The 25,705-nt window shown below is 37.5% G+C and overlaps 4 protein-coding genes across 6 annotated transcripts; 2 read left to right on the forward strand and 2 right to left on the reverse strand.

The window, feature by feature from the left end:
* The first annotated feature begins 1,526 nt into the window (after positions 1-1,526).
* LOC109171372 (dynamin-like protein ARC5) lies at positions 1,527-7,673 on the forward strand. Of its 3 annotated transcripts, none has more exons than XM_019320448.1 (18): positions 1,527-1,938; positions 2,831-2,995; positions 3,084-3,206; positions 3,345-3,566; positions 3,787-3,920; positions 4,010-4,102; positions 4,293-4,356; positions 4,607-4,655; positions 5,078-5,160; positions 5,401-5,558; positions 5,690-5,750; positions 6,095-6,157; positions 6,265-6,365; positions 6,526-6,583; positions 6,661-6,724; positions 6,806-7,005; positions 7,167-7,331; positions 7,418-7,673. In XM_019320448.1, the coding sequence occupies exons 1-18, from the start codon at positions 1,600-1,602 to the stop codon at positions 7,490-7,492; spliced, it is 2,217 nt and encodes a 738-aa protein (XP_019175993.1). In that variant the 5' UTR covers positions 1,527-1,599; the 3' UTR covers positions 7,493-7,673. The 3 variants fall into 3 exon arrangements, with proteins under 3 accessions (XP_019175993.1, XP_019175994.1, XP_019175992.1); XM_019320449.1 differs by having other exon boundaries at positions 6,833-7,005; XM_019320447.1 differs by having other exon boundaries at positions 6,661-7,005.
* On the reverse strand, positions 7,622-10,087 carry LOC109171373 (L-type lectin-domain containing receptor kinase IV.2-like). The gene is made up of 2 exons (XM_019320450.1): positions 9,774-10,087; positions 7,622-9,641 (listed from the first exon to the last, which is right to left on the reverse strand). The coding sequence occupies exons 1-2, from the start codon at positions 9,905-9,907 to the stop codon at positions 7,847-7,849; spliced, it is 1,929 nt and encodes a 642-aa protein (XP_019175995.1). The 5' UTR covers positions 9,908-10,087; the 3' UTR covers positions 7,622-7,846.
* A 3,783-nt stretch (positions 10,088-13,870) lies between these two features.
* On the forward strand, positions 13,871-19,466 carry LOC109164755 (phosphatidylserine decarboxylase proenzyme 2-like). The gene is made up of 21 exons (XM_019313306.1): positions 13,871-14,432; positions 14,536-14,615; positions 14,876-14,900; positions 15,068-15,127; positions 15,449-15,517; positions 15,640-15,732; positions 15,830-15,880; positions 15,990-16,073; positions 16,161-16,252; positions 16,397-16,552; positions 16,665-16,749; positions 16,859-16,970; positions 17,120-17,220; positions 17,329-17,376; positions 17,452-17,598; positions 17,857-17,952; positions 18,064-18,138; positions 18,226-18,318; positions 18,517-18,603; positions 18,718-18,768; positions 19,099-19,466. Exons 1-21 carry the CDS (start codon positions 14,187-14,189, stop codon positions 19,210-19,212), a joined length of 1,965 nt encoding a protein of 654 aa, XP_019168851.1. The 5' UTR covers positions 13,871-14,186; the 3' UTR covers positions 19,213-19,466.
* Positions 19,467-20,348: 882 nt separating this feature from the next.
* LOC109165154 (putative clathrin assembly protein At1g03050) lies at positions 20,349-24,185 on the reverse strand. The gene is made up of 3 exons (XM_019313807.1): positions 23,758-24,185; positions 22,169-22,911; positions 20,349-21,468 (listed from the first exon to the last, which is right to left on the reverse strand). Exons 2-3 carry the CDS (start codon positions 22,839-22,841, stop codon positions 20,369-20,371), a joined length of 1,773 nt encoding a protein of 590 aa, XP_019169352.1. The 5' UTR covers positions 22,842-22,911; positions 23,758-24,185; the 3' UTR covers positions 20,349-20,368.
* Positions 24,186-25,705: the final 1,520 nt, after the last annotated feature.

Below are 25,705 nucleotides of genomic sequence, written 5' to 3' on the forward strand. Positions count from 1 at the left end.
TGGTGTAACAAACATGTAATGTGTAATTGCACTTGGTACAAAAAAGCATAGGTGTCAAAACATTTCAAGTGATGTACCAAAACATTATGAGTTTGATTCTTGCTAATACCTTATAGGTTGGACATGTCTCACATGATCTTTCTAGTGCAGTTTAGGTTTCATATGTAGTTTGTGAGTTGTTATATAGAAGTAGAGTTTATCTAATGCAAACTCATGAGTAATGAATATGAGAGTTTGTGGTCCACGCCTAATAGTTATTGCGTGGACGGTGATCCACACAGCTGTGTGGACCATAAAACGACGTCGTTTTGCGTAATTCTTTTTCACGCGACTCACTACAACATATATTTTTATAACTCATAATATACATTATTCTAAAGCATAATGTACTTATTTTAAAGCATAATGTACATCATTCTAACAATAAAGTACATTATCTTACCTCAAAAGTTTCATTATTATAACACATAAAGTACATTATTACAACACATAATATACATTATTCTAACATATAAAATACATTATTCTAACTCATAAAATTCAACGACGTCATTTTGGACTGTGATCAACATAATAATGATTGAATGTTGGCTGCAAATTATGCCCTGGAAACGTGTTCACCGTGAATGGTGAACACAAGTCCAAACGACGTCGTTTTTACGCAAAAAAAAAAAAAATCGCGGATGTGGAGTTAACGGCGCCGTTTGATCAAATTATGAATTTTCTGTTATGAGATTATGAATGTAATGAAAATTCATAATCTCATAACAGAAAATTCATAATCGCATAAAAGTAAAATATTTATGAATGGTGAACACGGTTCCATGGCATAACGATTGGGGGAGCGTTATGCCATGGAACCGTGTTCACCATGAATGGTGAACACGGTTCTAACGGTGTTAGTACACCGTTATCTTTTTTTTTTTTAAATTGCGTGACTTTTCTTCTTCATTTTCACATTTTGCGGTTTCACTTTAATTTGAGGTGAACAATAATTTCGGACATTCATAAATTATGAATTCATGCCTGCACATTCACTTTGGAACCATGCCTACACATTCCCGTCCGAAATCACGGACATTCATAAATTATGAATCCATGCCTGCACATTCACTTTGGAACCATGCCTACACATTCACTTTGGAACCATGAGATTATGAATTTTTTGTTATAAGATTATGAATTTTCAGCTATGAGATTATGAATTTTCTGTTATGAGATTATGAATTTTATGAAAATTCATAATCTCATAACAGAAAATTCATAATTTGATCAACGCGCGCCGTTAACTCCACATCCGCGATTTTTTTTTTTTTTTTGCCTAAAAACGAGGTCATTTGGCCTTGTGTTCACCATTCTCGGTGAACACGTTTCGAGGGCATAATTTGCCAACGAGGGATTGGGCCTCACTACTTGGTTAATGGGCTTTTGAGAGCTATATGGCCCAATACTCCAATAGTTTATTACAATATTTAAATAGCCCATTAAAATATCCTTCCAAATTTCAAAAAGTTTGAGATAAACCCACTGCCCACAGCATATCATACAGTCACACAATTCACACTCTTCCATCGCTGTTAGCGCAATCAAAGGGCAGAAATGGAGGCAAGTGAAGAAGGCGCGAAGAAGAGCGAGGAATTGGAGGGGCAGTGGCGGCTGTACGAGGCCTACAATGAGCTGCACGGCTTGGCGCAGGAGTTCGACACGCCGTTCGACGCGCCGGCGGTGCTGGTGGTGGGCCACCAGACCGACGGCAAGAGCGCCCTCGTCGAGGCCCTCATGGGCTTCCAGTTCAACCACGTCGGCGGCGGCACCAAGACGCGCCGCCCCATCACGCTCCACATGAAGTACAACCCCGACTGCGACTCCCCTCTCTGCCATCTCTTGTCCGACTCCGACCCCTCCGTTTCCCACGAAAGATCGCTCCACGAAATTCAGGTAAATGTTACGGACTATATTTTTTATTTTATCATTACCATCACAATTAATATAAGAACAGTTTAATTTAGACACATTGTAATTTTGCATATAAATAAATATGATGCTGGTAACTCGTTATATATATATATTTTATATTTTAAATATTTTATTGATTACCATCACAATTAATAAAATAACAGTTTAATTTAGGCACATTATAATTTTACATATATTTATTTATTATAGAGTTAATTCTATTTTTAGTCTTACATCAGTTCACTTTTAGTCTTTTTTTTTTTTTTAATTTTTTTTTTAATTTTTTTTTTATGAATATTTACATTTGGTTCTAGTATTATTGTGACATGACCATTTTTGGTCATCTATCTGCAAAACTGTTTAATGCTGTTAAATAGCATTTCGGTTCTCAATTATGGTTTTTTTTCACGACATTTCAATTATTTTGTTGACGGAGGACAAAAAATGGACATGCCATATTAATACTAGACCAACTGTGGATGTTAGGATAAAAAAGGACTAAAATGGAATGTCACCTATAAATCTATGACAAAAAATGAAATTAACTCTTATTTATGTGATGCTTGTAACCCGTTTTATATATATATATATATATATATATATATATATATATATATATATATATATATATATATATATATATATAATTTTATCGATTACCATCGCAATTAATAAAAGAACAGTTTAGTTTAGGTACATTGTTGAAACATGTAAATCTTCTCTTCCTACTTATTTTCTGTCATTGTTATTGATTCATGTTCTTGTTAAAATTAACAGTAATTATGCAAAATTGTACTGACACTGTTGTTGCATGGCTAGTATAATGGCATTGTTCTTTGTGATTTTTTTTATTTTTTTTGGAATTTCTGTGTAGGAATTTATAGAAGCTGAGAACATGAGGTTGGAGAAGGAGCCGTGCCAGTTTTCTGCGAAAGAAATAATTATCAGAATAGAATATAAGTATTGTCCCAACCTTACCATTATAGACACTCCAGGACTTGTTGCGCCTGCTCCAAGTAGAAAGAATCGGGCATTCCAGGTACAATCTTTAAGCCATCTGTTTTAGTCTTTGGATTATTCTAGAGACCTGTGCTAGGAATTTTGAGAATCGAGACTGCGAATTGCAGGCGCAAGCTCGTGCAGTGGAATCTCTGGTGAGAGCTAAAATGCAGCACAGAGAGTTCATCATATTATGCCTTGAAGATTGCAATGATTGGAGCAATGCAACTACGAGGAGGGTAGTAATGCAGGTATGAACTCCTTTATTGGTTGAATTTCAATTTTCACAATGATCTCCAATTCCAAATATGCAATTGTCTTGCAATCAGAATGGAATAACTACCGAGTAAGTCAATAAACTGCTTGATTTCTTATGGAATCGTATACAGATTGATCCTGAGCTGTCAAGGACGGTAGTTGTTGCAACAAAACTTGACACCAAAATACCTCAATTTGCACGGTCTTCAGATGTAGAAGTCTTCCTCTCACCTCCTGCTTCTGCACTTGATGGCTTCATGCTGGGAGATTCTCCATTTTTCACGTCTGTGCCTTCAGGAAGAGTTGGTTCTGGACCTGAATCAGTTTACAGATCTAATGATGAGTTCAAACAGGTTAATATATGAATGATTCTGTTGTCATACACGTAAGATGGTCTAAGTTGGGACATGAACAAGAATTTTTCTTGTGTAGAATTGTCCTTATAATATATAGTGATCCCTGATTCCTTTCTGCTTTCATGTTGGACCTAGGCTAGTTAAAATATTGACCTAGGTCCCTGCTCTTTGCAGGAAGTTCTCTTATCCTTCTAAATACTACTACTCTGGTTGACAGGCTATTTCTTCAAGGGAAGCGGAAGATGTTTCAGCATTGGAGGAGAAGCTGTGCAGACCACTTTCAAAACAGGAAAGAAACAGGATAGGTATTAGCAGTCTTAGGCTATTTTTGGAAGAGTTGCTGCTAAAAAGGTTAAGAATTTCTCTTATTTCCACTAGGGCTTTGTTTTGCTGTCTGATGATTTATTTAGTTCTGAAATTTTGAGACGTGCCATTTTAAGGTATATGGATAGTGTACCATCAATCATTCCACTCCTTGAAAAAGAGCATCGAAGCAGCACAAGGAAGCTAAATGAAATTAATGAGGAGCTCAGGTTTGCATCTTGTTTAAGTGATCTAGATGTTGCGAGTGTACTGGATACCTGCACTGCTTTAATGCAAGGCGTTGAGATGTCTTACTTTTAGGGTCGGAAATAAAATTGGGGTGCACTAACTATTAAAATAATGCATTCCTGTTTTCTAATATTTCTTTTTCCAACTCTTTTCCTTAAATGTGTACTTCAGCTCATTGGATAAAGTGAAACTCAAGGAGAAAGGCAGAGTTTTTCATGATCTCTTTCTGACCAAGGTTAGAACTTATTCTTAAGTTTTAGTATATTTCTCTTAAGTCTATTTTATAGTATTTCACTGTCATAAGATCAAGTTCATTTTCTTTCTGGATTTCTTCTGTTATAAAGTTTGCATGTCAGGAATAGCCATGCACATAAGATCACCTAATTTCAAAGATCTTATTAACTTGACTTCAAAGCATTTGGATTAAAAGTATTTTGGAAGTCCCTGCTTATTGATATTCTGACGTAAATTTCTTTATTTCTCAGTTATCACTGTTGTTGAAAGGGACAGTTGTTGCACCACCAGATAAATTTGGTAATCAATCTTCTTGATAGCTCTGCTCCATCAATTCTTTAACACATGGATATCATGTGAAGGCCTTCATGTTGCTAAGGCAAAATTTTCCCTGGGTTAACTTAACTCTAAGAACAACATTCTGTTCTTGATTCTATTTCATATTTTTTTTTTTTTACCATTATTGGTTTATCTTGCAAATAAAAAGTTCCATCTTTCACTTATTTGCCTTTTGATGGTGTCCACACTCCACACCATTCATTAGTCAGCTCTTTCTTTAATAACTTGGTTGCTGTATCAGTGGAATAAAGTTTATATTCAACTTTTTTTTTTTCAAATGTGAAAGCTAGAAATTTCAATTTTTGTGAAGTGTAAATGGGAACTTGCTTTCTTTAAAAGAGTAAGTTCTGGGTATCTCATGGATTCATGCCTTTGTATTGCAGGGGAAGCTCTCCAAGATGAAAGGGTCAATGGAGGGGCATTTATTGGATCTGATGGTCTTCAGTTCCCACACAAGCTAATACCTGTAAGCCTGGAGTGTCTGTAGCTGTAGTGTTGGTTATATACTTAAATGGAGGCATGCAAGTATGAATTTTGATCATTTTATTGATTTTATCACCTCTGGCTTTTTGCACCTCGCTTCTTATTTGAGATATCTTTTTAGAGTTGCAACCAAAATATAGTTTACTTAGGGCCTTAGGCTTCAACCCAATACTTCACCTGGATCAATGTAGCTTACATGTTGATATTTTCGCTCTTTGGGTAGAATGCTGGGATGCGTCTTTATGGTGGTGCTCAATATCATCGTGCGATGGCTGAGTTCCGGTTTGTTGTTGGAGGAATCAAATGCCCTCCAATTACTCGTGAAGAAATTGTAAATGCTTGTGGAGTTGAAGACATTCATGATGGAACTAACTATTCCAGGTTCCTACAACTTGCAGCTATACCTTAGATGACCTTATTCTGTTGTTTCCTACTTTATTCAATACAATCTTGCTTTTTTATGCGCGTACACGTGTATATATATTAATTTTCTTTGAACATTGAGAATTTAGGACTGCTTGTGTAATTGCTGTTGCAAAGGCCCGTGATACCTTTGAACCCTTTCTCCATCAGGTGACAACTTCAATGCCACTTCTCTGTCTTCTCTAAGGTTCAACATTGAAAGTTCACATAAATAAAATACTTAACTTTGGGCATGCTGTTATGTTCTCGGGCAAAAGCACGCGTCACAGGGCGATTAGGGTTATTGGGAGTGTCTATGTTGAGAGATAAACTAAAGGGATTAGACCATAATTATTTGCTATCTCTAAAGGAAATAAATCAATTCTAATAGTAAGGATAATAATTCTAATAATAAAGATCATATCACATGCTTTGAATATGAACTGAACTTGTTAATTTACTGATACCTTTTCTATTATAGCATTATATAATTAATACTTTTCCTTTTGGTGTAGTTGGGGTGTAGACTATTGCACATTCTTAAGAGATTACTACCAATTGCTGTATATCTTCTTCAGGTATGTATCATTCTTTTTCAGATAGCAATTATGTTTCTTCGGCTTATAGAAAATTTACACGCAGTTAATCCCTTCTGATTCCTCTTATTTTGGCTGGGCTCCTGTAGAAAGATGGTGAGTATCTTAGTGGTCACGATGTATTTCTTAGGCGAGTTGCATCTGCCTTCAACAATTTTGCGGAATCCACTGAAAGATCATGCCGTGAAAAGTAATGCTTTGAACTTGGCTCTTCTGTTTAAATGATTGTCTTATTTTCTAGACTCCCGTCTCTATAAGCAATTATGAAAAGTTTGTACTTGCTTCTAAACCTGAGTGTTTCGAAATTTATTGTAATTTTGGTTGGTTGTTACTTTTCTCTCTGTGTCCAGATGCATGGAGGATTTAGTAAGCACAACTCGATATGTAACATGGTCCCTCCACAATAAGGTTGGAAAGCTGCTTACTTTGCCAATGCCACCTTTACCATAATGATTTATCTGATCATGTTCCATCACACTTTTCAGAATCGAGCTGGATTACGTCAGTTCCTAGATTCATTTGGTGGATCCGAGCATTCTACTGTGAATGGTAATTCTATATCTGTTAGTCAAGAATTGTCATCTGAATCTGTAACCAGCGATAATAAGCAAGACATTAAACCACGGGCAGATGTAAAGGTTGGTCATGTTACTTCAGGGAATGACTCAAGTGTGAGTCCCCAGACATCGGAAACAAGGCTAGCTGACCTCTTAGATAGCACACTTTGGAACAGAAGGCTTGCTCCTTCTTCTGAGAGGATTGTTTATGCCTTGGTTCAACAAATATTTCATGGCATTAGAGAATATTTCTTGGCGTCAACAGAATTGAAGGTACGTCTTTATATGTTGGAGATTGTCTATATACAATATAGAGAAGCTATAAGAGAATATTTCTTGGCGTCAACAGGATTGTTTATTGTTATTTTTTTGATTGCTTAAACTTGCTTTCTGTTACTATTTCTGAAGTCCTGAGCAATTGGTACTTTCTGCAGTTCAACTGTTTTCTCCTCATGCCAGTTGTTGACAAGTTGCCAGCACTCCTTCGCGAAGACTTAGAATCTGCATTTGAAGATGATTTGGATAATGTTTTTGACATCACTAACCTGCAGCATTCGTTTGGACAGCAGAAACGGGAAACTGAAATTGAGTTGAAAAGGGTAAAACAAGCCTGTTTCTCTCATGAATTCTATCCCCTTTGACGATTATCTTTTGCTATTCTCTTACCGAGCATTCAAATTTGCAGATACAAAAACTTAAAGAGAAGTTCAGGAGCATTCACGAGCAACTCAATTCCCAGAAACTTAAGTTTGAGCAATAGTTGTAATCTGTTTAGTAATGAGTTTGGAAAGAGAGAAGTGAGAATTGCAATTCTGTATTATTTTTCTTTACTCTTGCTTTAGTTTGATCACATTGAAAGAGTATATATATGAAGTGCTATTATTCCATAAAAGAGTGAAAGTGCATGTCAGTTAATGATTCATACATCTTTGAGATTGTTATGCCATAACGATTACATTGATTCATAGAATCCTTTGACATTGCTATACTCTCATGCACTAACTTTTCATGTGCTTTGAGTTAATCATACAGAGGAAGATTAACAATTTGCACTCTTACCAGCTACCATCAAATGCACTATTTTAGTTTTCTGCTTTCAGGTGTGTTCACAGATTCAGAAAGTAATCCTTGAAGCATGTTTAGGAGAAATCTTATTGTCAAAGCTCGAGAAGCTAGTGCCCTTGGAGGAAGTGGCCTTGCCCGAGAAAGGATCAGAGTCGTCATGATATATGTAAGAGTAGTCTGCTGTAGCCCTAGCTGTGTGGAAATCGGGATGAAAGTTGGGAAGACTGGCATCACCAGACAGAACTTGCACTACCCTTCTCATGGTTGGTCTGTATTCTGGAATGAGATGGGTGCATATCAGTCCAAGTTTAAGGACAAGCTCTGCTTCATGGAGATTGTACACATCGAGGGTGGGATCGACTGCTTGAACTATCTTCCCCTGTGAATGTAATTCCTTTACCCAGTCTACCAACACGAGTTCTTGGGCAGTCTTCAGAGGCTCGATAGGTCGTCTGCCACTTGCTACCTCGAGCAAAAGCACTCCAAAGCCGTATGTATCTGTGCTTCTTGTAGCTTTACCAGTTCTCGTGAATTCAGGAGCCAGGTAACCCAGCGTTCCCACAATGTGTGTAGTCTTGGGTTGGATTCCATGTTCGTAAATCCTTGCTAGCCCGAAATCACCAAGCTTTGCATTGAGATCTGCATCTATTAGAACATTGCTTGGCTTCACGTCTCTGTGAACTACTATCTGCTGACATTCTTCGTGCAGGTATAACAATGCCTGTGCCACACCCGTAAGGATCTTGTACCTCTGCCCCCAAGTGAGCATCTTCTTTTTCTGCTGAGGATTGTCGTAGAGCAACTTGTCCAGGCTTCCATTAGGTATGTACTCGTAAATTATGAGGAGCTCATCTCGTCTCCTGCACCACCCGCATAATTGGACCAGGTTTCTATGCCTTAGCCTTCCCAAGCTTGTTATTTCTGCTATAAATTCTTGCATTCCCTGACATGACCCTTGGGCAACTCTCTTGATTGCCACTTCTAGCCCTGTGCTAGGGATAACTCCCCTGTAGACTTTCCCGAATCCTCCTTTTCCTACAAGGTTTCCCTCTCCAAACCCCCTAGTAGCGGTGGAGAGCTCTGAGTATTTGAATCTATGGGTGCTGCACCCGATTTCCCAGTCTTCAAGGATCTCATCTTCATCTGTAAATTTGTGCAGGAAATGAAGAGCAGCACCGATGAGCAGGAAAACCACTGCCACACTGGCGAACGTTAAACCAACCACAAATCCTCTCTTCTTCACTACCTTCTTGGGTTTCACAAGAGAGGGAAGCTTAGAGAGATCTAAATCTTTTGCTTTCCCTCCAACCCTGAAACTCCACCCCATTACATTATGAGCAGCAGCGAGTAACCCCGTGGAAGCAGAGAAGCCTACGTACATGTAATCATCAAGAACTCCCGAGAGGTCGATTGGGAGAGATATCAGAGGTTGATCTGGCCTCGAGATTCCAAGTGGAGATAAAGTGATGTTAAGCACCATCCCTCGGCTACTGTAATCTATCCATGCTTGAACTGGATCTCCCCCTTTTAGATTGATGGAAACGTTCTTGGTTCTGTTGGTATCCACATAATATGCGGCTGGCTCAGAAATGTTAGAAATGAGACTGGATATGTCTATTCCTACATGATTGTCATTAATGTCCTTGAGGTCGAGATTCTGGACTACATCAAACTCAACTGCCAGGAAATCTTCATTGAACTCTGAAACACTCGTATCATTCGGGAGACCCAAGTATTGGTTAGCAAGACAAGCCAGCGGGTGTTTGCTCGACTGAAGAACAAAGGCAAGGCCATGCCCTCCGAGATCAGTGTACTTTGGGTTGATGGAGAACACAAAAGTGGTGCTGAAATCAAAAGCGGTAGACTTTTTTTCACCTCCCGGATCACTTTCTTTGAATTGCAGAGAAGATGGATAAATCGCGTGACCAAACAGCTTGTAACTCAACTCTTCTGTTACTGCTAGTATGCCATCTGACCTCATGAATGCCGCTCCATCTAGCGTCAAGTTTGCATGCTGGAATCCATGGTATGTGAAGCTGATCTCTGGACTAACTAGCCCTAGAAAGAAAATATGCAGAATGAAGAAGAAATATGCTTCCATGGCCACCATAACTGTGATAAAGCAAATGGTTCTGAGCTTGGAGTAATTGAGGTAATATGATGTTCTGTCCAAGAACTTTCACTATCCACTTGTTATCTAAGGAATGTGAATATTACTTTTCCAAGGGCTTATTAGTTATTTCCTATCTTATGATTTTTTTAAACATATATTACCTCACCTTATACTATGATCCCTCGATATTCGTATTATTTTTGAAATACTCATGATTCTTTACAATGTAGTATCTGTTCTATACTTTCTCAAATATTTTCAAGCCAAAGAATCTAAGCCTCCACCACCGAGGTTCAAACCTATGCCCATCCAATTGGAATGATAACCGGAATGCCATCACACTACAAGGTAGTTGGCTTATTATTATTATTATTATTATTATTATTTATTTATTTATTTATTTATTTATTTTTATTTATTTTTTACTATTATTATTATTATTTTTCTCAAACTGCATTGGTTTGTGGTATCTGCACCTGCATTTGTTTGAATACAAATTTCCTATTTAGAGTAATTTACTGTCATTTCTATAGTAAGTTTATGTAAAATCTTTCAAACTACTCATTATGAATATAAAAATGCTAAAGATTTTTCTAAAAAGTAATACTCTTATCATACATTCACACATTAGTGGAAGAGAAAGAAGAATATAAAACAAAACGGGTTATCCCTTAGCACCAATAGTTAGTTGCTACGTCAGGAATATCGAGTAAAACATTGAGATGTGTAATATATTATATAACTCTAATGAATATAGAGATGATTGAAGCATTTGAATATGGATCTGTTGCATTTGGTTCTTCAATTTTGGTTATTCTTTTTAGGTTGGGTTATGTTACTACATATGGAAGGGATAACTTGATGTAGTGCACTTGGGTTACATGTTCCCATGTTGCCATTGGAGCTGCTGTAATTAATTGCTTAATTATGGTCAACTTGCCAAATGCAATTACCATTGGTGAGACATTCTTGAACCGGCTCAAGTAATCAAGTCTAAAGATCCCAATTAGAGGACATAGTCTAATAGTCACTCACCATATGTTTTCAATGTTAATCTTTTCGAGTTGTTTGTGTTTCATCTTTGTCTATACTTCTCGATAAAAGGTTTTAACTTTTAAGTTTCATTTATAGTCGAGAGTTTGTGTTTCATCTTTGTCTGTACTTATCAAGAAGAGGTTTCGAGTTTCATTTACCGTTCAAATTTCTTGTTTCGTCCTTGTTTGTATTTCTCGATGATAGGTTTCAAGTTTCATTTATAGTTTCAGGGGTTCGTGTTTCGTCTTTGTCTATACTCAATGAGAGTTTCGAGTTTCATTTACAGTTTGAGGTTCGTGTTTCATTTTTGTCTGTATTTCTCGATGAGAGGTTGTGTATATGTCTTGTGTTGTGATTTTTTGTGTCTTGTGTTATGAAATTTTATACTTTTAAGTATGAATTCTGTACCTCGTTGTTTTGATCTAGGATCTATAGTGCTATGTGAACCCTGGTATATGATTTAAATTGGCGTAAGTTTCATTTACAATTCAAGAATGTAACAGTGGGTTGCAATTTTTATGCGATCCGTTTGGTGATCCAATGGGCTTCTAGCCCGATGGTCTTATTGGGCTTAAAATTTTATAACAATTTTTTTAGTGTTGGGGGAGGTAGCAAACAATCGTTATGCTATGGAACCGTGTTCACCATCCATGGTGAACACGGTCTCAACAGTAACGATACACCGTTATCTTTTTTTTTTTTTTTTGTTTTTTTTTTTCTTAATTAACTGTGCGACTTTTCTTCTTCATTTTCACATTTCGCGGTTTCACTTCCTTTTCGCGCAAGTTTCTTCAACATTCATACATTATGAATGTGCATGCATGGATTTATGAATGTGCAGTTATGAAATTATGAATTTTCTTTTTTGATATTATGAATTTTCTCTTATGAGATTATGAATTTTCTCTTATGAGATTATAAATTTACAGTAAATTCATAATCTCATAACAGAAAATTCATAATTTATTAAATGTTTTTTTTTTATGTGATTATGAATTTTTTGTTATGAAATTATGAATTTTTTGTTATTAGATTATGAATTTACAAAAAATTCATAATTACATAACTGTAAATTCATAATCTCATAACAGAAAATTCATAATTTAATAAATATTTTTCTTTTATGCGATTATGAATTTTCTGTTATGAGATTATGAATTTACAGTACATTCATAATCTCATAACAGAAAATTCATAATATGAACAATCGCGCGCGGTTTACAACACATTAAGTATTTTTTTTCTGTAAAAACGACGCCGTTTAGACCGGTGTTCATCATTAATGATGAACACGTTTCCAGGACATAATTTGCCGGTAACAAAGACATTTGATTTACAAATTACATAATCACCAACATATGGGCTTGTTGGAAATTTTCTTGTACCATTTTGGAATAAATCTTCCTAAAGTCGCGTTAAAAATGATAAGTTACAAGAAAAAGTGTAAAATAAATTACTGAATTTTTATATTTTGTACAATTGAATCATCAAAAAAAAGTGCGCAATTGAACCATTAAACAAATAAAAATTTTACAAATAATATCTTTTACAGGTTATCTTTAAGTTTTTGGTAAAATATGATGTCATAATTTTATATTATATATAAAAATTATTTTAATTATTATTTTTATAAATTAAAAAATAATAATAATTCAAAAGAAGGTGGATGAAAGGGGAGATAACCATGGCTGCCTTCACCTTCGTCCGTGTGGATGAAGGGAGAGGCAACCATGACTGCCTCACCTTCGTTCTTCACGAGGATGGATACAATCATGGTTGCCCCTTCCTTCGTCTGATCTAGATGAAGGAGGGAGCAACCATAGTTGCCTCCCCTTTGTCCAGATCAAACGAAGGAGGTGGTAGCCTTTCCATCCTCGTCCAGGACAAAGGCAGGGGCAACCATGATTGCCACCCCCTTCATCCACAACAGACGAAGGTGAAAGCAGCCTTCTTCTGGAATTAAAAATAATTATTTTTAAATTTTTAGAATAATAATTAAAATAATTTTTATATATAATTTGATATCATGACATCATATTTAATGAAGACTTGGAAGTAATTTGTAAAAAAATGTTATTTGTATAATTTTTAAATTTTTTTAATAGTCTAATTGTACATTTTTTTATTCGGTGGTTCAATTATACAAAGTATAAAAGTTAAGTAACTATTTGATATTTTTTTCTAAGTTATAAGTTAACCTTTCATTACCAATGATTAATTTTAGTGCAAATGTGCAATGGTAAATTCTTATTTTCTTGTAATGGTAAATTCTTATTTTCTTGTACTACATGGCTTTCATTTTCTATTTATGGATTTAAAGTAAAATACAAAATTTTATATAAGACTAGTTTATGTTAAAGAAGTTTTCTAGCGGAAGAAGTTTATTACGTCTAAAACTGTCAAATGGACTTATCTTGTTGGCTTTGCTTGCCACATAGTACAGTGGGTGGTGGGTTGTGGTCTTATGGATTTAGAGGCTGGTCAAGAAGCAGGCCGGAGGTCGGTGAATCACTACATGCCATCTAGGGGTGGTGGGCTTTTGCAAATTCAACTTCACTCTCAAAAGTCAAAAGGCGTAAGCCATAGGCGTAGTCCATTGTCCCGAGAGCATCCAAATTAATCATGATGGCTCAGTAATTTTTTAGGTGAAAGGACTAGTGTCGGTGGTTATTAGGGCTCGATATTGAATCATCACCTTCAATTTATCATATGAGTAACAGCTAGGCTGCTCATATGAATAAATTTAACTTACTTCGACACTCTTATTTTACGCTATTGACTAGGAAAATTTGTAACTATTATTCAATCCAGGAGTAAGGTGGAGTGTGAATATTTATGACAAGTGAGAAAAGCATTGGTATCTAGAACTTGGACTGCGACAATATAAACAAACAAAATATTCCCCTTTCAGGGGGAGCTGCCGCGTAGAGTTAGTTAGAATATCGTTGTCCTAAAAAGAAGGCGCGGTTTGGTTGCAGAAAAATGCAGAGTCAAATAGCCGAGCAGCTGGTGTGCATTTTCGCGTCCGTCCAAGTCAAGATCGAACTGGAAGCCCAGCCGCCGCCCGCCGGCGAGTATGAATTCAGAAACTTCACTTTGATCTTTTCCCGTTTTCATATTCAATTTCTCAGTCCGTCTTCTCACCACCACGCGGATTCTCCCTTTCTTTCTCCTCACCTTCACGCATAGAATCTCTCTCTCTCTCTCTCTCTCGCTCGCTCGCTCTCTGTTGCATTCACGCATGGGACACGGCGCCTCCAAATCCGACTCTTCCTCGTCCGACTCCGACTCCGACTCCGGCACCAGTCAGAGTCCCTCCCGGATCAGAAGGTTCGGTCAGCGCCTCCGCCTCCGTCCCCGCCTCCGCCCCAGCCTCCGTCGCCACTGCCGCCACGGTCGCAGGAAGAAGACGACCTCCGGTTCGCACTCCGATAAGCTCCTCAGCGAAGAAGATTTCGCCGGCATCGCTCGCCTCCGCCTCGTCAATGTACTTATATAACTTACTAGCTTGCCTCTCTCCACTTTACATGAATAAATGCTCGCTTTAGTAGCAGTAGTAGTGATATGATGTGACATTTTTACTGTTGAAGGCGACCATGAAATTCAAGGACAAATGGCTTGCTTGCGTTACGCTTGGTTTTCAAACTTTTCGAACTCACACCTCTGATCAGTTAAGTACCTCTTTCAGCTTCTTGTTTCTGTGTTCACAAATTACAAACGCCAAAAATGTTGTAATTTGTTTAGAGTTGAAGTTTTGGCAAAGTAAAAGCAATAAGCTCTCTTGTTGAGAGTCGAACTTATAACTCAGTGGTTATTAAGTAACAGTCTCACTAACTTGGTTGTGGTTGCTTAAGTCATAATATTTTCAGTTTTGACAAATTAAAGTTGTACTTCTATGTACTGATTGGTTGCATTTTGCTGGTTTTGCAGCACTGACAAGCCTACTTGGAACTCAGTAAGTACCCACACATCTTTGCTTGAACAATTAAGTGTTTTTCTTTCTTGGAGTTTGGTTGGGAGAGATTTTATAGTGTCATTATTTTCTTTTGTATGCAAAAGTATGTGGTGATTGCTTTCTTGGTTCTAACTGAATTTAATTATGACTGTATATATTCCTTGCAGGAGAGGAAGCTCCTTTTGGAAAGCCATGGGGCACATATTGCAAGAATCTCTGTCTTTGAGGTGTGTAGCTGTATGGCTTGAGTAGACTATAACTGTTACTACATAATACAACACGTACTCCCACATTTTACTCCCGGTGCATGCTCTTGATTGATTCAGCCATAGTTTTTATTACTTTCCTTTTTTTTTTTTCTTTTCCGTCCACCCACAACATATTCTTGCTTATAAAGTTTGATCCCCTTTTCTCTTCTAATTCATTATTCTGTAAATGTTGGGTACCTTAAAAATGAAGAGAAATTCAATTTCCCTTGACTTGTTACCACAAATCAAAGGAGAAGAGAGATCTCTACTGAGTACTGATTCTTATTCTCCATAATACAGACTAATAAACTGTCCAGGAACAATTTGATTGGGTACTGCGAGATTGATCTACTTGACTATCTTTCCCGGGTAAGATTTGTAACAGCACAAATTTCCTGCAGAACTTTGTGCAGAAGTGACCTTAATAATGTGCTGAATTAAGAAAAAAATGTTGTTCTGTTATTTTTTCTCTAAAAGAACTGATCTTGCAGGACTCTAATTCTGATATTGAGGCATTTGACTTATTAGATCCATCATCCCCTTCTGTTGTAGTTGGCTGCATATCTATATCATGTTCTATCGAGGTATGTATCAGAGTACCATTTTTTTTTTTTTTTTTTTTTTCTCATAAGAAACATCATGCACTTTCTTTGCCTAAACTGTATATTAAACTCTTGGCAGGATCCAATTGAAACCGAGAGAAGTTTTGTAAAGCGTATCTTGTCTATAGTGGTAGGTCATTAGTATTAAGTTAGTAGCTCTTCTGAATTAATGCTCAAAACACTATATAATACTTGAAAGTGCTTTCTGAGAACTGAGATTGATTGATTGCTCTCTTCAGGACTACAATGAAGATGGAGAGCTTTCACTGGCTGAGTTCTCTGATTTAGTTGATGCATTTGGCAACCAATTTGCTGCTGAAAAGGTTTGAATTATCGTTTCTTTCTCAGTTGATACAACTTTGTTAGTAGAGATCAGATTCACTTAGCATTTTATTTTTCTGGTGTATCAGAAACAGGAGCTATTCAGACAGGCTGACACGAATGGGGATGGCGTTGTTAGCTTGGATGAGTTGGCTATGCTTTTGACTGTTCACAAAGAGCGGTAAGGACTGAATTTTTAACATTTGTTCCAAAAAATCAAGTAATCAGCTTTACTTCTTTTCTGCCAATATGAATGAATCTTTCTGTCAAAACTCAAAAGATGTATCCATTGCTGATCAGACAACATGCATACGTTTTCTTGCAGGGATCCTTTGATCAACTGCTGCCCAGTTTGTGGCGAGGTTCTTGAACTTTCTGATAGGTTGAACTGCATGATTCATTTGACCTTGTGTTTCGACGAAGGAACTGGTAGCCAAGTTATGACTGGAGGATTCCTAACAGATAAGCAGGCTTCAAGTGGGTAAGAACTCTTCATCACTGCTGCAAAAACCAGATTGTTATAACTTATATCGTGCTGTTCTATTAAGGTTGCAAGATAATCAGGTTTTAGAACTTAAAATATCTGTGTATAGATGGATGTTCAAACTGAGTGAATGGGCTCATTTCTCAACCTACGAGATCGGTCTGAGATCTGGAGCAAGTGCATCGCGTATCTTGGTAAGTTGGCATTCTCTTTGTTGAGCATATAACATATAAAATATAAACATGTAGTCCTACTATCAGCTTAGACTTTTAGTTGAGATGAATACTTCTTCTGTGACCGTAGGTGTATGATCGACGAAAGAAGAGGCTTGTGGAGGAAATAATCGACCGCAAGATTGTGTTATCAATGAGAGCTATTTATCAATCTAAGTTTGGCGTTGGCCTTATTGGCAGTGGTATGGCTTTTACTATAATGATCTAACAGATTCTCTGTCTACATATTCACCATCTTTCACTTAAAGGGGTGCACTGACAACATAAAGGTTATTAGATTGTTTTCAATGATTACTTTTTGATAAATTTTTTTTTTCCAATATTGATACAGGAGCAAAAGAAATCCTGCAAAGCATCTCAGAAAAACAAGGCAAAAAAATGGATTCTCTTGAATCTGCTAAAGACATAACAAAATTTGTTGAATTTTTTAAGGTATTTTTCTGAGTGAATCTCCATCTTTCTCTTAGTTAGCCATGTAACAAACATCTGATATTCAATCAAGTTCATTATGAATCTGTGTTTGACAGAGTTATTTTGTAGGATCAAATCAACATGAATGAAATGAAGTACCCATTGGAGCATTTTAAGGTAGGCAAGACTTCTGGACAAAGTGGAATCTCATTTAACATTGCTTGATACTAAAGATTAATTCATTTTGGACAGACATTCAACGAATTTTTCACGAGAGAATTGAAGCCTGGCGCAAGGCCAATCGCCCACTTGGAACACGATAACATTGCTGTATGTGCAGCCGATTGTCGTATGATGGCATTCAACTCTGTTACAGATAGTTCAAGATTTTGGATCAAGGTATACGTTGCTTTCTGTTCAGAAATTCCATTTGCTGAACTTATAACAAATATGCAAAAAAAAAAGAAAAAAGAAAAAAAAAAAATTCGATCCAACATGCAAGGCTATGTTTTGATGGTTTAAGGAGTCCATGCTATTTGAATGACATAAAAACATCATTAATCAAAAGAAAAATGACTATTATCATTAACAAATTCAATCGAAACATCTCCTGATACTCCCACATTTCATATATAACTTTGCTATATATTACCTCAGGGACGAAAGTTTTCCATCCAAGGTCTTTTAGGGAATGAAGTGTGCTCTGATGCCTTCATTGATGGAAGTTTGGTGATATTTAGGTTGGCACCACAGGTACTACTATTTCCATTCACCTTTATTCTGGAACTGTCAACTTCTATGCTGAATCATTTTGTTTATCACTATACTCTTCAACTTCTGCAACCATTTATATTCAAATTGCAGGACTATCACCGTTACCATTCACCCGTCTCAGGAACTGTCAAAACCTTCATTGATATACCTGGTTGTTTATACACAGTATGTGAAGTGTTTTTTTGTGCCAATGATTTATATTTTGCATCTCCTTAAACCATCCTCATTTGCTGCCTGTGTTTTATCCACTAGGTGAATCCTATTGCTGTTAATAGCAAGTACTGCAATGTTTTCACTGAGAATAAGAGGGTTGTATCCATAATCTCAACAGAAGACTTTGGAAAGGTTTGTTGTTTTGGAGCTATGGCACATATTAGTGAGCCAATCTTCACTTTCCATCATTATTCCATCACACATGGGTTGAAAAATGAGTTTATAACGTCGTATTGGATTAAACTAGTTAATTGGTTGGATTCAATCCAATCTGTATTTGTGTGACCTTGATCGTCGGCCCGATTGATTTTCTTGGTTTCTTGAATGTAGGTGGCATTTGTTGCAATTGGGGCAACAATGGTTGGCAGCATTAATTTTTCAAAGAAGGAAGGAGACTATGTTAGAAAGGGAGAAGAGGTTCATCATCATTAACAACTTAAATCTTTGTTCTTCTTTTCATCTTTCTTCTCTTTAAAAGCCATTTCAGCCTGGTCTCTTATCAGTTCTCTATCTTCCTCCATTGCTTTACAGTTTGGGTATTTCTCTTTTGGTGGAAGCACTGTGATTTGCATCTTTGAAAAGGTAAGTCCCCAAGCATCTTGAAACTCAAAGATACGTTCTGTCTCAACTATACTATTTTAAAATTCACGAGAGAATACTTTGTCACCCTTTGAGGTCTTACTTAACACGAATATGATTAGTCTCAGTGTGTGAGGTTCTGGTTGAGAAAAATTGTAGTCTAATCCAAAAAATATAATTTGATAGTGAGACTACATATTTATATTTTATATATTATATACTCTCAACGCTTCAAAAACTTGAACTTGAAAGTGTGCAATGCATAGATAGGCTTGCATTAAGGATGCAAAATGTATGATAATCAACTAAATCTTTGTTGATCTTCAAATGCAGGGTTCATTAAGGATAGATAAGGACCTCTTGGGAAATAGTGCAAAATCACTCGAGACATTAGTTTCAATGGGAATGCAGTTGGGGGTGTCTACAAAAACACATGATTATTGTTAATGCAATTGACAAAGTTTGATGATACACCTAAAAAGAAAGACGTTTACAGATAAATTAAATGTAATTAATTATTTGCGATAGAAGCTACGACAATATCGGATTACATAACTTTAAATTAGGAAGAATCATTACCTCATTTCATTAAATTAGAATAATTTTAGTAACTTAGTTATTACGTACATTGGTATAAATAGTGATGGTGTACAACAAAAGAATCATCAAAATATAACGAAAATATCATTTCATTTCTCTAATCTCTCTTGTTTAAATACTTGATCTTTTTCTCGGACTCTTGATTCTTCCCCCCTTTATTCTTTTTCCATAATCATATTTTGACACGTGATCATATCAACCGACTTATATATTATATTCCAATATAATCCAACTTGTGAAATTCTTTTACATCAAATTATCTCTATATTTGCAACAGATTCCAACCAGACGTACACTTTTGTGGCAACTTCATTTATGTCCCAAGATCCCTAGACCCTTTGTCATATGTAAAATACTATGTGTATTTTCATTTTCTACTCTTACTTTTATTTTCACACATAAAATTTTGATATAAATATTTATATTAGGACCCACATAAAAAAAGTAGTTTGTCCGTCACATTGGAAAGTAAAATTCAGAAAGTCCATATAGTAGAACTATTGTCATATTGTCCATTCTTGAACATTATATCCACAAGAAATTATGATTCTTAGATTGAAAGCAACCTAAACAAAAAAACTACCATAACTGTACAAAAAAGAACGAGTTACAGCTGAGAGCTCATCATGATATACATACATATATATGTTTTTTTTGGAGTTAATACCTCCAATGGTCTTCCGAGTATTAGCGATTTACCAACTGTGATCATTTGAGTTTTAAATGATCTCCAATGATCCTCCATGTTTTAAAAAATAACCACCCATGGTCCTTTTAGGACGTCTCGTGGTCATTTTAAACTTGGGTTTTTAAAAAAAATTAGGATCGAAAGACCATTGGATGTATTAACCCTTTTTTTGGTGACAGAAGAAACTCGCAGCCACTGTCCACTACCAAAGTATATATATGTATATATGTTTTTTAGGGTGACGAGAAAAACTCGCAACCACTATCAAAGTGTTTATTGTTTCATGTTTTTTTGGGTGTCGGGGAAAACTTGCAATCAATACTTGTTTGAGTAGGTTCTTGTGTAGGGATTTGGTTGATGAACATTAGCAAAACCTGCCTGCCCTTGCATTCCATCTCTGGAAAATTGATGCCACATCAGCTGTTCTTCCATTAACAGTCTCTGTTTCCTCTCTATCTCCGACATCTGCACGTACGCCGGCGGCGGAATGGAGAGCGAGGCGGCGAAAGGGTCCATTCCCTGAGCTGTGTAGGCTGCGCCGGAGGTCGGTGCCGGCAGAGCCAGCATTGCGGGGCGCCCGGCCGAACCGAAGGCCACGCTGCTAGCGCTGCCGGTGGTGATCACGCCGGAGGAGGCGACGGCGTGGTTGATCGTTCCCTGCTGGTACATTCCGTCAAGGAGTAACATGTCGAAGCCGCCGGGGAGTTGCGCCGTCTGGTTTGAGAGGTGGCTGGCGGATTGGACCAGGGCGGTTTCCCAGTCCCCGGAATCACTGAACGCCTCCCACGGCGAAGCCGTGGTCGCCGCCGCCGCCGCCGCAGAGGCGCCGCCTTGGAACAAAGCCAAAGCCAACTGATTCGCGTGCTCTTCCGCCGTCGGCGCATCCTCCCCCAAGTTCAACAGATCTCCGATATCCTGCCCCTTCTTCTCCGGCACCACCTCCTCCATCGCGTCAAAGAAATCCTCCGTCTCCGCCGCCGCCGGCTGCGGCGGCGGCGGCGGCAGCGCTTTTATCGCATTCATATCCTGTTCCGCCTCCGCCTCCGCCTCCACCACCACCACCTCCATTTTCTCCGGCGTTTCATTCCGCTTCTTCCATTTCTCGTCCGATTTCTCCCGGATAAGATCTTCCATGAGTTCGAGCTTCTTCTGCGGGTAATTGTCGACGTCAGGGTAGTCGGAGGAGCGAGCGATTCCGGTGGCTTTACACCAGGCGTAGAACATCTGTAGCTCTTGGAACTGCTTAGCCACCCTGCAGAAAATGTCGTGGACTTTTATAGAGTCTGGAATGGTAAGCTCCATGAATCTGTCAATCAAGATCTCCAGAAGCTCTGCCATGTCAAAGTAGATTACGAAGCTCTCCTTCACTACTGGGTACAGCGCTACCAGCACCATTCTGCTGCTCCTCGCACCACCTGAATGGGAAAGAGATCAGAAATTAAAGCCATCAGCTTAGTTAACATGAAGGGCCTTGCACTCTTGTTCCTTAAAGAAAGGTCGAATTCGAACCCTCTCTTGTATAGAAAAATCAATTTGACTAGTACTTTATTTTTTAATTAGACCAATTCGTTACGAACGGAAATTAATCTGAATATGTTGTCTAATATATATAACAAGGTTACAAAAATCGTTAGGCGTTCCACGGACGCCGGGGAACGCACAGGTGCCCCTTTTTTTGGCGCCTAGATGACCGCCCAATCCATGATGGCTTAGTTGGCCCCTTTTTTTTGGCGCCTAGAATGACGAATTTCTAGGCAGCTGTCCACTATATATACCCGTTTACAATTTGCACAACAGACACACAATTGCACTTCTATAGTAGATTGTGCGTATTAATATTGTGTCCATTACACGGAAAGATGTTGTCTCGTTAGGACATTATATATATATATATATATATATATATATATATATATATATATATGTATGTATATATATACTGAGACAACCATTGTGTTACTATTCAAAATTGATTGTGTACTGAATAAATTCAATATTGTTACTTAACCAAAGATTATAAGGTAGTTAATCAATTCATAGTTGATCCGCTCAAAACTAAAAGTTCAATAGAGTATTTGGCTAAAATTAAAGAAAGTTGTAACACATAAAACCGACCTGTTGGTTTGCAGGCTAAGAAGCGGTCGAGAATGTGGACGTAGTGATGGATTCTGGAATAGACGAGCTCAATCTTAAGCTCTCTCACCGGCGTGGACAATATGGCCGGGGTGGCCGCCGCCGCCTCCTCCTCCTCTTCCTCCTCCCGTTCTTCCTCCTCCTCATAAGCCCTGCGCTGCTTCCTGCCGCTCCGGCGGATCTGCATCCGGAACTCCAGCTGCTCGTCCAGGTACAGCGCGTACGTCCTCACGAAGGCGGAGAAATCCCAGGACTCCGACCGCGAGGCGGCGTCGCGGAAGTCGGACATGTTGAGGAGGCGCGTGCCGCGGCGCGTGGCGAAGAAGATCTCCTGGTCGTACGCGGGGTCGCCGTCGGTGAGGAGGCGGTGGATGAGCATGAGCGCCTTCAGCGCCACCACCCAGTTCCGCGTCTTGCTCAGCCGCCTCGAGACGGCGCCCACGCAGGCCGCCACGTGCGCGCGCGAGTAGCACGTGAGACCGAGGATCTCCCGCACGTGCCGCTCCTCCGCCGGGAAGTCCTCGTGGCTGGTGGCTTTCACGATGGCGACTTCCAGGTCGGCGAGGGCTCCGTCGCTGCCGGCGACTTTGGCCAGGCGGATGCTTGTCTGGTCCTTCACCGCCCCAATGGCTTTCCGTAACTTGCTGGGGGCCATGAGAACTAGAAGGGCTATTCGAATTAGAGCCACCTTTTATGCTTTAATTTTACTTCTCCCCTCTCAACTTCTGCAAATTCAAACACAAATTATATTGCATGCATAAATGCATCATATCCCATGGAACATGCTACAACAAATGCTACACAAATCCTACATGGATAACTCAACTGGTCATAAACGTATCACAAAATTGTTTGAGAAAAGTGCACACACACACACACACACACACACACACACACACACACACACACACACACACACACACACACACACACACATATATATATATATATATATATATATATATATATTGGTTCTAACGCGGTACCATGTGCCTATGCAACCTTACTAATTACACCATATATATAGATACAATACAAAGTGTTCAAAAACACACCAAGATGAAATACACAAATGCACTATAAAATTTCACCAAAACCCTAAGACGTGCAATCATGTCGTAGGTAGGAATAAATTCACCAGTGTGAAATACACTAGAAAATATCACCACAACCCTATAATGTAAGGTCCTGCACCATTATATATTGTAAATCGACCAGGTAATGATAGACATTTTAGAATTATTTTAAGGATGAAGTAGGGATAATAACCCTTTATTTGAAGGAGTTTTTGGTAAGTTTTATATGCAAAAATGTTAGGATGGAACAAGACAATACCACTTTTTAAAAGTTTTTGTGGTATCAAGACTTTGTAAGGGATGATGAAATACTAGTTTAGGGGGCGAGGGAGATCATGCTTGTGCATGCATGAGATGAAAAAAAAAATTCCTATTTTTTAACAAGTTTTTGGTAAGTTTTCTACATAGATGAAATGAAAGCGAAAATATTATTTTAAAGAGTTTTTGTGCATTATGTAACCGGTATAGTAAGATATTGAAAGAGTGACAAAATACCTGTTTTAGAGGATGAGAGAGATGTGCATGCAACACGAAATTAAAGAATCCTTTATTCTCACAATTTCTGGTAAGTTTTCTGTGTAAAATAATGTCTAAAACACGACGAAAGCTCTCATTCTCAAGAATTTATGCATGTGCATTATCAATGATCCAAACGTTGTCAAAATAGACCCGTCGTCTCAAGAGTTTTTGTGCATTATATATCAACTCAACGATCGAAAGTTGTGATAATGGAAAATGATCTAACAAGCTAATAAGAAGATTGGATTGGGAAAAGAGGGAGAAGGAGAAGATAGAGAAATATGAAAGAAAATTGGGTATAGGACACTCAGATCAAGCTAAGTATCCTAATCCCTCTATTCTTTCTTCTCCCTCTATTGCTATTTTCGTCGTCTCTGTCAATCTTCTTCTTCCTTAACTATTACATTGTTTTTGTTTTTTCTTTTACTTTTGTGCTTTTCTTTGCTGGTTTCCATGGCCGGACGGATCTCCTTTGTTGTCGGAGCACAATATAAGACTAACGTTGGATGGAGAAATGTTCTCTATGGACAACATTTCTTGACACATTTTTTAATGGTTTTAGGACTTGAGAGATAATGTTGTGTCGTTTGAAGACCACAGAATTAAAACAACAGTCATGAATTAATGCAAATCGATCAATCAATTAATAAAAGAAAATTAAAATGTTATTTTCTCATGCTAAAATTATGGAATTTTTTTAGGGTGCCAAAGTGTCAATTCAATGATGATAATATGGAATTTTTTGTCCGCACAGACTTAGCTTACTGGTTTAGTATGCAACTAGCATTTGGGAGAAGAGACCAATCACTATTAGAAATTATGAAATTTCCGACCACCTGAAAGTGATCTTAAATCAAGTCGAAAGTCTTGTTCCGACCACTTTTGGTATCCGGAAAAACCTTTGTTGCTATTTCCGACCACTTTTTGGTATCAACTTGATTTAAGATCACTTTCATGTGGTCGGAAATTCCATAATTTCCAGTAGTGAATGTTCTGTTCGAATCTCGGTAGCAGCAGTGTGGGAATACAACCAAGTATACTGTGCATGCACTATGAACACCCCTACTAAAATTTCTAAAATCACTTATTACCTTCTTGAATTGAAAATTTAAATTGTTTTCAATATCCCAATAAGTAATACTTCTGGAAGTATACTTAACATTTTTCTATATCAATCAATAAATGTCATTGTTGTCGGTAGTACCAGGTGTATTATTAATGTTGGTGTCAATAATACTCGGTATAACTAAATGAAATTTAAAGCTAGCATATATGATTATAAAAAATTTTGAATCATGTTATATTAGTTTCTTGGATTTAAATTTGAATATATATATATATATATATATATATATATATATATATATATATATATATGTGTGTGTGTGTGTGTGTGTGTGTGTGTGTGTGTGTGTGTGTTATCAACCTCACAAAATCATCTCATCTAAACCTTTGGTCCATGCATGGCTGTATGTCCATATGTACTATTTCTTGCCTGAACTAGCTTGCTAGCTCCTTGAATTTAGTTTCATGTTCAATGATGATTATTGAGTAATTATTGATTCAATTTGATTGAGGAAAAAAAATGATATTTTTCTCTTCCCATAACGAAATCGCTCGCAACATTAAAAAAAACGTTGACAAAAAGACAACGTATTTAATTAATGTTTCACTCTCGATTACTTTTTCAAGTCTAGTGTTATTTTAATGCACAAAGAGATCAAAAAATATTAGTGTTTCTCAATTATATTTTACACGCGACATGAAAAAAAATGCTTGACAAATGACAACATATTTAATTAATGTTTCACTCTCGATTACATTTTCAAGTCTAGTGTAATTTTAGGGAAGGGTTCAAGTGCGGACGTGCACGGGGGAAGGGTTCAGGTGCGGACGTGCAGTTGTGCGGTTAGATCTGAGTCGT

The sequence above is a fragment of the Ipomoea nil genome, unplaced genomic scaffold (genome assembly GCF_001879475.1).
Source record: "Ipomoea nil cultivar Tokyo-kokei standard unplaced genomic scaffold, Asagao_1.1 scaffold0317, whole genome shotgun sequence".
NCBI classification, from domain to species: domain Eukaryota; kingdom Viridiplantae; phylum Streptophyta; class Magnoliopsida; order Solanales; family Convolvulaceae; genus Ipomoea; species Ipomoea nil.

What these genes read in the sequence shown, in the direction of transcription:
- LOC109171373 (XM_019320450.1), bottom strand. Translation starts at nt 9,907, where the DNA reads ATGGTGGCCATGGAAGCATATTTCTTCTTCATTCTGCATATTTTCTTT. An exon ending in GATGGAGCGGCATTCATGAG is followed by an intron (nt 9,642 to 9,773) that starts GTCAGATGGCAT and finishes TTTTGATTTCAG; the next exon opens with CACCACTTTTGTGTTCTCCA.
- LOC109164755 (XM_019313306.1), top strand. Translation starts at nt 14,187, where the DNA reads ATGGGACACGGCGCCTCCAAATCCGACTCTTCCTCGTCCGACTCCGAC. An exon ending in ACAAGCCTACTTGGAACTCA is followed by an intron (nt 14,901 to 15,067) that starts GTAAGTACCCAC and finishes TATTCCTTGCAG; the next exon opens with GAGAGGAAGCTCCTTTTGGA. An exon ending in CTATATCATGTTCTATCGAG is followed by an intron (nt 15,733 to 15,829) that starts GTATGTATCAGA and finishes AACTCTTGGCAG; the next exon opens with GATCCAATTGAAACCGAGAG.
- LOC109165154 (XM_019313807.1), bottom strand. Translation starts at nt 22,841, where the DNA reads ATGGCCCCCAGCAAGTTACGGAAAGCCATTGGGGCGGTGAAGGACCAG. An exon ending in CTTAGCCTGCAAACCAACAG is followed by an intron (nt 21,469 to 22,168) that starts GTCGGTTTTATG and finishes TTTCCCATTCAG; the next exon opens with GTGGTGCGAGGAGCAGCAGA.
- LOC109171372 (XM_019320447.1), top strand. Translation starts at nt 1,600, where the DNA reads ATGGAGGCAAGTGAAGAAGGCGCGAAGAAGAGCGAGGAATTGGAGGGG. An exon ending in GAAAGAATCGGGCATTCCAG is followed by an intron (nt 2,996 to 3,083) that starts GTACAATCTTTA and finishes TGCGAATTGCAG; the next exon opens with GCGCAAGCTCGTGCAGTGGA. An exon ending in GATGGAACTAACTATTCCAG is followed by an intron (nt 5,559 to 5,689) that starts GTTCCTACAACT and finishes TTGAGAATTTAG; the next exon opens with GACTGCTTGTGTAATTGCTG.